General features: G+C 46.5%; 1 protein-coding gene across 1 annotated transcript in view; it reads left to right on the top strand.

Annotated features, from left to right (window-relative positions):
- Positions 1-12248, top strand: part of NPEPL1 (aminopeptidase-like 1) — a 20516-nt gene that overhangs the window by 4750 nt on the left and 3518 nt on the right. The window contains exons 6-7 of the mRNA XM_006839146.1: positions 1762-1904; positions 7756-7833. Coding sequence (XP_006839209.1) covers positions 1762-1904; positions 7756-7833 — 221 coding nt within the window. The remainder of the gene's footprint in view (positions 1-1761; positions 1905-7755; positions 7834-12248) is intronic.

Below are 12248 nucleotides of genomic sequence, written 5' to 3'. Positions count from 1 at the left end.
ATATATAGAGAGAGAGAGAGAGAGAGAGAGAGAGAGTCTTATAAGATAAGCACTAGATTACTAGCCATAAGGTCAGCAGCTAAAATCCACCAGCCACTATTTGGAAACCCTATATAGGGTCTTTATGGGTCAGAACAACAACAGCAGTATATATATACACATACGCATGTACATATGTGTTTTATTGTTGTTGACAATATGCACCAATTCAATCATTTCTGTGTGTCCAAGTCAGTGGCATTGATGACACCCTTGAAGCGCAGCTCTTCCGCTTTCCCAGTCTGAACGTTCCTCGCTGCCCCTAAAGTTCTTGTCCCGTCTCCGCTTGCTCTTGTCCATTTGATCTCATGAAGACAGTTCTGAAAAGGGTGCAATGCTCAAGGCAGACAGTCTATACTAGTTACTGTGCTCTTTGGTTTAGACCTCAGGGGATATTTTTGGTTTACGGCTTAAAGATGATCTCAGGGGAATTGTTTCAGCAGTTCATCCAGCCTCCAAGGCTCCAGAAAGTCTGGATTCCATGAGAATTTGCACTTCCGCTTAGTGTTTTCATCTGGTCAAATGTCCAGGCACCATCTACTGCTGGTCTCATGGCAAGTTCTTCATGGAAACCACTTCCTCTTCCTTTTCCTGACTTCCTTCTTCCTCTGTTGCTTCAGGGGCATAAAGACCCTATTGTGCCTTGGATGGCCACTTGCAAGCTTTTAAGACCTTGAATACTATGCACAATGAACAGAGAAAGATATTAGTCCTGGGCACATCCCGTCACATTTGCTGTGTCGTTTGGTTAGAAGAGCTATAGCTGGAGTGCAATTCCAGCCCACACACAAGGGGAGGGGTCCACAGAAGAATGTTCAGAGGGAGTGACCATTGGGAGTTGCCTACCATAGATATAGACCAGTTCCAAATGGAGAAAGCGTCCCTTCTATGAAGGAGCGGGGGCCTTCATGGTGGGTTTTGCAGGATGAGTAGGAGTTTTGCCAGCAGTCATTTAGTGACTTGTGTCATTGTTGTTGTTAAGTGCCGTTAAGTCGGTTCTGACCCATAGCGACTCTATAGAGGGTTTCCAAGGAGCAACTGGTGAGCTTGAACCACCAATCTTACATTCAAACCGGCTTTGCTGTGCAGTCTAGCTAGTGCACCAACCCACAGTGCCACACCAGGATGGGTGCTATCATCCTCAGCTCTGTTAGTAGAAGACCTTGAGCTGTGCATAGACTTTGGTCGTACTTTCTGGAGAAGATGAGGCAGGTAAAGCAGACAGAGCAGGGTGATAGGAATGTGGAGCAAACTTTGGGGTAGGGGAGGAGCCACACCTGGGCGGGGTGGCCTTACAGTGTTATTCAGAAGTCATTGGACTCTGCAGTCCTGTTCTTTTCCTTCTGGAAACTACTTTTCTTTCCCAGTGGATTTCTTGCCTGATAGGGCTTTGCATAGAATTTGTTCATTGATCCAGAGCCCTTCTTGGTTGGGGGCCGGAGGGGACTGGGAACTGGAGAACAGTCTATGAGCCAGGCTGGCACTGGGCCGGGGGATCTGTGAGCAGTTAGCAAGCTGGTTCTGGGGGTCCACTAACCTTCACTGGGGGGGTCTGCAGACTGGTGATGGGGGTTCTGAGGGCTGGTGGAATGGGTCTGTGAGCAGTCTTTGAACCAGTACTGGGGATCCGAGGTCCAGTGCTGGGAACGGGGTAACCTGTAGAGAGCTTTCTGCTCAGTCCGGCTCTCGCCTGACTGGATCCTTGTTTCTCTCTTTCTGTAGGAATCTATGGTGTTGGCAAAGCCGCCCTGCACCCACCTGCTCTGGCTGTCCTCAGCCACACCCCAGAAGGGGCCACCCAGACCATCGCATGGGTGGGCAAAGGCATTGTTTACGACACCGGAGGCCTCAGCATCAAAGGGAAGGTAAGGACCAGGCCAGTGCTGCAGTGGGTTCTGGGAGCAACTGGGACTGTGGGGGTCCATCCGTTCTGGGAAAAGGGTGGGTTTGGACCATGGAAAGGCAGTGAGGTTTCTGGAATGCCCAGTCAGGGCGTGGCTCTGGAGAGCCTGGTCAGGAAGAGTGACGAGGCCTATCCCAGCCAGAGAAGTAGCTGTATCTGTACAAACGGCCATGTTACTGGTTTAGTGCCCATACTTCCATCAGGCGTCTGGTGACAAAAAACCTGGACTGAATCCAGAGGGAAAACAGGCCCAGAGAGGCGAGGTTCACAGAACTGCGTCTGCTTTGTCCAAAGAGGTGAAGGCAAGGGTGATGCTGATGTCCCCATGGCCATCAAGGTTCCCACGGGGAGAACCACTAGACCACATAGGACACAGGTGGGCAGCTCCTCATGAGTGGCCATCACAGCCATGTGCGTTCGCCTCGAGCAGCCTGCTGGCCTCCACATGTGCCCAGTGTAGGACCACAGTGCCCGGAGAGCTGTGTGACGTGACACTAGGGAATGGAGGAATGAGCCTCCAGCTCATAGCCAGGGTGTGGGCACCAGGTGTGCCAGGGTCTTCACACCTCATCCCAAAGTCTGGTTTTGAGCCGCCGCTGTGTACCTGACCGTGGGCTGGACTCCAGGGAGCTAGGGCAAGAGGTGTGTGCCCCGAGGGATCTGGGAGGAGAGACACCATCCTGGAGAGACGATCTGAGAAGGGAGGTGACAAGCCAAGATTGTCCAGAGCAGATGTTGAACAGTATCAACTGGCATGACATTCAGATGTGCCCTCTTGACCCAAATGATGATTTAAAAATCGAAACGAGGCACCAATGTTTGGAAAACAAGAACTCTCACAAGAGACTGGCCTTGTGTAAACGCCGAGGATCTGACAACATTGGGTTCTTGGCTCCCATCTGGCAGGGTTCCCCAAGAGCTGTGGACAGACTCCATTCTCCAGTTTGCCTCAGGCCCTAGCCCTCCCTGTTGTACCTCAATGGCATTGTATTTGAGTATCAGCTATTTCTTCTTGTTGTTAAGTACCATGGAGTCGGTTCCAACTCATAGTGACCCTGCATAGGGTTTCCGAGGCTGTAAATCTTTACGGGAGCAGAAGGCCTCATCTTTCTCCCATGGGACCGCTAGTAGTTTCGAACTGCTGACCTTCAGGTTGACAGCCCGACTTGTAACCACTCTGCTACCAGAGCTCCTTCGGAAGACTATATTGCTGTTTTATACACTTGCAGCATATCTAACATGCTTGATACCTGGAGTGGATGGTCATTGTTTTTAACATGATTTCCTTTAAGAGGGAAAACAGTAATGGATTAAGATTTTGAAACAGTTTAAAACACAGAAACGGCTTATGGCCCTATTTGGGTCTGTGCGGTACGAGCTGATCATGTTTTAGCTTCTGTTTTCTAGCCTTCTGCATATCTGTCAATCACGTCATCAGAAGTGGTTTTCTTCACAAGTTTATATGAAAGGCAGACAGAGAAAAAGAGGAGCCAGGACGCGCCCCCCCCGCCCCCCCCGGCTGTCTTCCCTGCAGTCCATCCAAGGGTAGCATTTTAAGGAGCAGGACAAAATTAGAAAACAAAACATTAGTTGATTCTGACTTAGCAAACTTACAGGACTTCTGACATGGTGCTTAAGATCACTGGATGGTGAACCACAAGGTTGGCAGTTCAAATCCACCAACTGTTCTTCGGAAACCCTACATAGGGTCACTATGAGTTGGAACCAATTCGACGACACTTAACAACAACAACAAGGACGGAGTCGAACTGCCCCCGTAGGGTTGCTGCGACTATCGTTTTGGAAGATGGAAGCAGACTGCCACTTCTTTCTCCCTCAGGACAGCTGGTGGGTTCAAACTACCAACTTTGGGTTTGTTGCTGAGTGCTTAACCACTGTGCTACCAGAGCTCCTTAGAGAAAAAGGAATTCATTTTGATTTTAAAGAGTTACTTTCATATGTAGCAACAGAAACACAGTTAGGAGAGGTCTTTCACACAAGGACCATTTGGCAGAGATTCATAAAAACTCCATTTCACAGTAAACCCCAGAAATTGCAACACCATCCATGTCATCAATTCTTTGCAGTTAATTCCAGAAGGTTCCAAATATTTTTGGAATTAAAAAACAACAACAACAAAAGAAATACAACAACTTCAAGTGGTCGTAGAGGATGATAGGGTTGGAGTGCTGCGTGTTTGTTTTACAGTCATCTTGCTCTTGTTTCTTCACTATCTACTGCTGAAACTCGGGGAGTGAGGTTCCATGGGCGTTGGGGATGCTAACCACACCAGGAGCAAACCTGGACGATCCCAAACAGGAAGTGATTCTTAAATAAATCTGTCAGAGCCAACAGCATAGTTGTTGTTGTGTGCCGTGGAGTTGGTTCCGACTCATAGCGACCCTGTACAGGGTTTCTGAGACTGTAAATCTTTACAGGAGCAGAAATCCTCATCTTTCTCCCACAGAACAGCTGGTAGTTTCGAACTGCTGACCCTGAGGTTAGCAGCCCGATTTGTAACCACTATGCCGGTTACTAATATCCCTTACACGGCGACATAAATAATACCATTTTATGAAAAAGAACCATGTTATCCCAAACAAAACTTTCATGAGGAGAAGGGCATCGCTGTACATTTTTCAGATTTCTTTAGTTTCTGGGTTCATGGAAGACAGTGGGGTTCTCACCTTCTGAGTCTGTGCTTGGTCTGGTGCGTTGTTTTGGTTGAGCGATATCAAGGAACGTTAGGCCCATACATATATGTAGTTTGCAAAGGGAGAAGTATTTTAGCAACCTTTTCAGATAACCGTGGAATTATTCTTTAATATGACACCAAAACTCGACAAGTGGTAGTTTCTTATGGTGAGTTACAACGTGGAATCTGAACCCATGTCAGTGAGCTTTTGCGTCAGTTGCATTAAGATCCATTCATCTGCTTTGTACTCTGAATGTGTGGCTATGTGACATCCGGTAAGGGTCATTTGGAAAATGTTGGCTCTCAGCACTTCACAGAGCTTCCAGACAACGACACAGTGTATTACATGATGCCAGAAAGTTAGTATCATGGTTTTTCTCACCAGAAAAACCACTGAGGATTAGGAAGCTGTCGTGATTACAGATGCAGCCCTTCCAAAACTCTCATTTTTGCTGGAAAGTGTAAACCTGATCATTGGTAACAAAGCAGGTCAGCTGTTTTCCTGGGTAACAAACTGGCCCATCTTGTTCATCTCTGAGAAAATGTCAACCAAATATGTCTAATCACCCACCGTATGCCTGTCAGCTGTTCTACCGAGCATAAAGGGGGGATACTCAAACGTAGGAACAATCGTGAGGATAGTGCAGGCCGGGACAGTGTTTTGTCCTGGTGTTCATGGGGTCACTATGAGTAAGAGTGACTGAGGGCATCCAGCAACAACCACGTGAAGGAGAGTGGCTAGTTTAGTGCCTAACTCCAGCAATTGTGCCCGTTCCTTCCCTCAACGACCATCCCCGTTGAGAAGTGAGTAGAAGTATTGTGTGACTCCTCAACCTTCCCTCACACAGGGTGTTGTGGACCCTTACACACATGGGTTGTTGTTTGTTCCAGTGAACAATTTTACTGCTTCAAAGGGGAAAGTCTCAGGTTGGCGTCATATTCTACTGAGGCGCAGTGTACACGTGACTAGCTAACGTCGCCTAGCCGCCTAGCCGCTTCTGCGTGATCAGTGCATGTGTCAGCCCAGTGAGAAGGCAGGTGGCACTGGTGACAACCCTGGTGGTGCCATGCTTAAAGCACTTGGCTACGAACTGAAAGGTCAACGGTTTGAACTTACCAGCAGCTTCATGGGAGAAAGCCCTAGTGATCCATGTATTTCTGTAGAAATTACAGCCTAGAATACAGCCTAGAATACAATATAGGGCAGTTCAACTCTCTGTAGGGTGGCTACGAGTCAGAATTGACCTGCTGGTACCCAACAGCCCCATTCCTGTCAGTGTGCCGAACTGTGGTGACTTGTTCATAGCTGGGATGCCGGAAGCTACGCCATTAGTTCTTCATCTGTCAGCAGGGTCACCCGTGATGGACAGGTTTCAGCATAGTTTCCAGACGAAGACAGACCAGGGAGAAGATCGACTTTGATAATGACCCGATGAAGACTGTATGGGTCACAGCAGAATATTGTGCGGTAGAGTGCTGGGAGCTGAGCCCCCTAGGTCAGAAGGCATTCAGAAACACCCAGCAAGCACAACACTGGACTCAGGCAGAGAAGCTGTTGTGAGGATGCAGGACTGAGCCACTGAGTCGGCACCAACTCAGCATCAACTGACAACAGCAGTTGCTACGAGTATAGCATCTTCTGTGTTCCCTTTTTATTATGAATTGAGAGAAGGTTTACAGAGAAGATCTTGTTTTACATTCAACAAATCATTTCCATGACTGCAGCCCCCTCCATGCAACGCCATTTATCCCACTTTCTTCCTGTGATTCTTGTTTCCATTCCGTCTCCGTTCCCAGCATCTCTGAGCTCTGTCCTTACGTAGATGCTGCCCTTTGGATCTTGAATGGTTGACCATTCCATGGACATGGTGTTGTTATGCTTCCTGCTGGGCTGAAAATTGAGTCACCAGGATGAATTCTATTCCAGATTTGAAGACCAACTGAGAGCCATAGTCTTGGGTTCCTCTGGTCTATTTCTGGCCAGTAAGCCTGGCCTTATGTATAATTTTGAGTTTTGTTCTACATTTTCGCCCACTCTTTCCAGGACCTTCTAATGTGATCCCTTTCAGAGTCATTGTTAGTGGTAGCTGGGCACCATCTAGGTCTTCTGGTCTCAGGGTTGTGGAGACTGAGGTTCAGGTGTCCCATGAGTCCGTTGGACTCATTGATTCCAAGTCTCTTCAGTTTTCATCTCTCTTCTTTCCTCTGTACAGGGAGCGGCCCCTGGTTGCTTCTAAGATGAGCACTCACGAAAGTTAGGATGTAGAACATTGTCTTTGTAGACTAAGAGCACAGTTCTTTTGTAAGGAACAGAAACGATGTATGAGGAGTTAGCAAAACTCTCCACAAGAGTTTGACACTTGTTCCACCTGGGACTGGAGACCATGACTGGAACAATGTGAAGGCAGGGACACAGTCAGGAACTGCTGACTGGAGCATTTTCCATGCAGTGCATGTTGCCAGTGGTTTCAGTCCAATTCTGGGGCCTCGTTTTTCCATTTAGACAGTGTTGTGCTTTCTCGTAGATTGAGTCTGGAGAGGGCGGCTTATTTCCAATAGTGCTCGGTGAAGAATGTTCACTCGAGGCTTCGTTGTAAAAACAGCTCAGTTTACATCTAAAAATACGTCCCACTAAGACTAGAGGGTCCTGTGAGATTTCAAGAGTCCAAAAATCCCTCAGTAAATTCCAAACCCAAATCCTCACTCCAGCTGAGCTGCTGCTCATTGAAAACATTAAGAGTTCAGGAGCTATAAAATGTAAACATGGGTAACCACCCCACCGGCTTTTAGAAAGAGCATTCTTCCTTGTTGGGGTGGGGTGCTGGAAAACCATAACCAGGAGATGGGACAGGCCCCTGGGAAGGGCAGGGGGAGAGGGGGGGCCGGTGCTGCTTGGGGAGTCATCAGGGTGACTGGAGGGAGTGTGTGGCAGGCGAGCGGCACATGGATCGTCCTGTAAGAAGGTGGGTTGGCCTCGTCGTGGGGTGGAGACAGGAGGCCCCAGTGCCTAGGAGGGACCCTGAATTCTGTGGGTGACCTGGCGAGGACCCCACAGGGAGGGTGGGTGTCTGTGGGCCAGTCTCCACATTGCGCACTGACTTCCTCTTCTCACCTCCAGACCACCATGCCTGGGATGAAGCGGGACTGCGGTGGAGCTGCAGCCATCCTGGGAGCCTTCCGAGCCACCGTCAGACAGGTGAGGGGCCACCTTGAGGGGAGGAGCCAGAGACCACAGACCTCGGGCGATTACATCACCCTGTACCATTCAGGCTCACACTCAGGGTGGGACCTGGGAGGTTTGAGCCAGCGGGGCCCCACACCTGGTCTACAGAGACCACCATACAGTCCCCCCCACCCAGGAAGTGCTGAGTCCCAGGGAACCCCTCTGAGAAGCAGGGGAGATTTGCCTGGACCCTTGGGTCCCCACCTGGTGAGAGGGTCCCCTGTGTGTGGCATCCAGCAGTGACTTACTTGGGAGGAGAGAGACAGTGAGGCTTTTGAGCAATGGGGAGACCCCAGTTAAGGGTACAAGATGGTGATTCTGGGCGTCCTGGTGAAGGAGCTGTTGATGGTGACTGCTCTGGGTGCCAGCAGACACAGGTTCACACACTCTTCATTGTGGAGGTCTGGCTCCCAGGAACACAGCCTGCAGCTCACTCAGGAGAGCTGGGGGCATCATGGCCCTAGAGCAGGCGTCACTCTAGGGGCAGCCCCTGGGCATGGGGAGGAACAAGCAAAAGTGGCCAGGATGTAGGGCAGCCCCTCTCCACCACTGGCCATGGTCCCTCAAAGGGTTGGCATTCTGTATTTTGCCCATACAATCCTTCAGTATTGCAAGTCGAGGCTTGAATTTCTCCCTCAGTTCTTTTAGCTTGAGAACTACTGAGTGTGTTTTTCCTTTTTGGGTTTCTAACTCCAAGTCTTTGCACATTTCATTATACTTCGTTTTCTTGAACGGGCCTTTGAAATTTCTTGTTCAGCTCTTTTTCTCGCTCATTTTTTCCATTCATTTTCACTTCTCTATATTCAAGAGCAAGTTTCAGAGTCTCTTCTGATGTCCAGTTTGGTCTTTTCTTTCTTTCCTGGCCTTCTGCTTTTTTCCTGTATGATATTCTTGATGTAAGCCTACAAAGTCTCTGGTCTATAGTCATTAGTATCTAATGTATCAAATCTATTCTTGAAATGGTCTCTAAATTCAAGTGGGATGTATTCAAGTTCATATTTTGGCTCTTGTGGACTTGTTTTCATTTTCTTCAGCTTCAGCCTGAATTTGTATATGAGCAATTGATGGTCTGTTCCACAGTCTGCCCCTGGCCTTGTTTTGGTTGATGATACAGAGCTTTTCCACTGTCTCTTTCCACAGATGTAGTCAGTTTGATTTCTGTATATTCCATCTGGTGAGGTCCATGTGTCCAGTCGTCTTTTATATTGTTTAAAAAGGGTATTTGCAATGAAGAAGTCACTGATCTTGTAAAATCCTGTCATGCGATCTCCAGCATCATTTCTATCACCAAGATCATGTTTTCCGACTACTGATCCTTTTTGTTTCTAACGTTTGCATTCCAGTCAGCAGCAATTGACTATCCATCTTGACTGCATGTTCGATCAGTTTCAGATGAAAATGTTGACAGAATTCTTCAATTTCATCATCATTGGCTTTAGTGGTTGGTGTGTATATTTGAATAACAGTGGTATTAACTGGTTTTCCTTGTAGGAAATTATCTGGATATCATCCTATCACAGACAGTGTTGTGCTTCAAGACAGATCTTGATGTGTTCTTTCTGATGATGAATATGATGCCATTCCTCTTCAATTTGTCATTCCTGAGATAGTTAACCATGTGATTGTCAGAGTCAAATGGCCAAGTCCAGTTCAGCTCACTGATACCTAGGATATCGATGTTTATGCATTCCATTTCATTTTTGACAATTTCCAATTTTTCTAGATTCATATGTTGTACATTTCATGATCCGATTATAAATGGATGTTTACAGCTGTTTCTCTTCTGTGAGTTGTGCCTCATCAGCAAATGAAGGTCCCTGAGGCTTTACTCCACTCACATCATCTCGGTCAACTCTGCTTTGAGGAGGCAGCTCTTCTCCAGTCGTATTTTGAGTGCCTTCCAACCTGGGGGGCTCATCATCTTGTACTATCTCTGACACAATTGTGGTGCTCATCATGATTCAACAGTCAATATTTTGGTGCTATCTGACAGTTGTTGTTGTTGTTGTTAGGTGCCATTGAATCAGTACTGACCCATAGCGACCTTATGCACAACAGAATGAAACACCGCCCGATCCTGGGCCAACCTCACCACTGTTGCCATGCTTGAGTCCATTGATGCTGCCACTTGGCCAATCCATCTCGTTGAGGGTCTTTCTCTTTTTCTCTGACCCTCCACCTTACCAAACATGATATCCTTCTCCAGAAACTGGTCCCTCCTGACAAATATGTCCGAAGTATGAGAAATGAAATTTGGCCATCCTGGTCTCCAAGAGCACTCTGGCTGCACTTCTTCCAAAACGGATCTATTGGTTCTTTTGGCAGTCCATGGCACTTTCAATATTCTTCTCCAACACCATAACTCAAAAGCATCAATTCTTCTATGGTCTTCCTTATTCACTGTCCAGCTTTCACATGCATATCAGGTTATTGAAAATCCACTGTTATTTGTAAGGTTTGAATCTAGGAAAATTGGAAGTTGTCAACAATGAAATGGAATGCATAAAGGTTGATGTCCTAAGTGGTGTCAACAGGGTGCTTCCGACTCACGGTGACCTGATGCGCGATAGAAAGAAACACTGCCTGGTCCTGTGCCAGCTTCACAATGGTTGTTACTCTCGATCCCATTGCTGCGGCCACTGGGCCAATCCATCTCATCGAGGGTCTTCCTCTTTTTCACTCCCTCCACTTTACCTATCATGATGTCCTTCTAACCTTCATACCAAAGTATGAGACATGAAATCTCGCCATCTTGGCTTCCTCCAGTACAGATTGGTTTGTTCTTCTGGCAGTCCACGGTACTTTTAACATTTTCCTCCAACACCGTAACTCAAATGCATCAAGTCTTCTATGCTCTTCCTTATTTCACATGCATATGAGACTTTTGAAAATACCATTGTTTGAGTCAGGTGCACTTTAGTCCTCAAACTGACATCTTTGCTGTTGCACACATGAAAGAGGTCTTGTGCCGCAGAGTTGCCCCATGCAATATGTTGTTTGATTTCTTGACTGCTGCTTTCATGAGTGTTGATGGCGGATCTAAGTAAAATGAAGTCTGACAACTTCAATCTTTTCTCCATTTATCACGATGTTATTTATTGGTCCAGTGGTGAGGATTTTTGTTTTCTTTGCAATGAGTTGTAACCCATCAGTAAGTATTTTAAGGGCTCTTCGTTTTCAGCAAACAGGGTTATATCATCTACATATCACAGGTTGTTAATGAGTCTTCTTCCAATCCTGATACCGCCTTCATATAATTCAGGTACATGGATTATTTGCACAATATACAGTTTGAATAAGTATAGTGAAAGAATACAACTCTGCTACACAGCTTTCCTCATTTTAAACTATTCAGTGTTCCCTACTTCTGTTCGAATGAGAGCCTCTTGCTCTAGGTACAGGTTCCTCATGAGCACAATTAAGTGTTCTGAAATGTTTATTCTCCATAGCTTGTCATGGTCCACATACTCAAAAGCCGTTGCGTAGTCTATAGAGCGCAGACAAACATCTTTCTGGTATTCTTTGCTTTCAGCTGATATCCATCTGACGTCAACAATGTTCTACGTTCTTGTCAGAATTCTGCTTAAAACTCTGGCAGTTCCCTGTCAACGTACTGTTGCAACCACTTTTGAACGATCTTTAACAAAATTTTATTTGCATGTGATATCGATGATATTGTCCAGTGATTTCCGCATTCTGTAGAGTCACTTCTCTTTGGGATGGGCACAAATATTGGTCTCTTCCAATCAGCTGGCCAGGGAGCTGTTATCTAGATTTCTTGGTACAATTGAGTGAGTGCCTCCAGTGCATCCGTTTGTTAACAGATTTTTATTTGCATTTCATCAGTTCCTGGAGCCTTGTTCTTTGCCAATTCCTTCAGTGCAGCTTGGACTTCCTCCTTCAGTACCTTGGCTTTCTTCATACCCATTAGTGAGCTGAAATGGGCTGTCAGTGGCCATTTTGATTCAGACAGTCATATGGTTTACTATGCCAGGAGCAACAAATTCAAGAATGGTGTTGCATTGGACATATCCCATCTGAATTTAGAGATCATCTAAATTTAGAGATCAGTAGACACTAAAGACTGAAGACCAGAACATCAAGAACGTCGTACATGAATAAAGCAAAAGTTCATGAAGAAGACAAGAAAGAAGGCAAAGACCAAGATGGATGTCAGAACAGACTCTGAAACTTGCTCTCCAGCATAGATAGCTACAGCAAATGGAAGAAATGAGGAGGTAAAAGAGCTATTTATTCAATCTGTATGTTGAGTACATACTCTGAGAAGCTGGATTATATGAAGAAAAATGTGGCATCAGGATTGGAGGAAGATTCATTAACAACCTGCGATATGCAAGTGATACAATCTTGCTTGATGAAGAGAAGAG

The sequence above is a fragment of the Chrysochloris asiatica genome, unplaced genomic scaffold (genome assembly GCF_000296735.1).
Source record: "Chrysochloris asiatica unplaced genomic scaffold, ChrAsi1.0 scaffold00023, whole genome shotgun sequence".
Classification (NCBI taxonomy): Eukaryota; Metazoa; Chordata; class Mammalia; order Afrosoricida; family Chrysochloridae; genus Chrysochloris; species Chrysochloris asiatica.
This window is presented reverse-complemented; position numbering and strand designations above follow the sequence as displayed.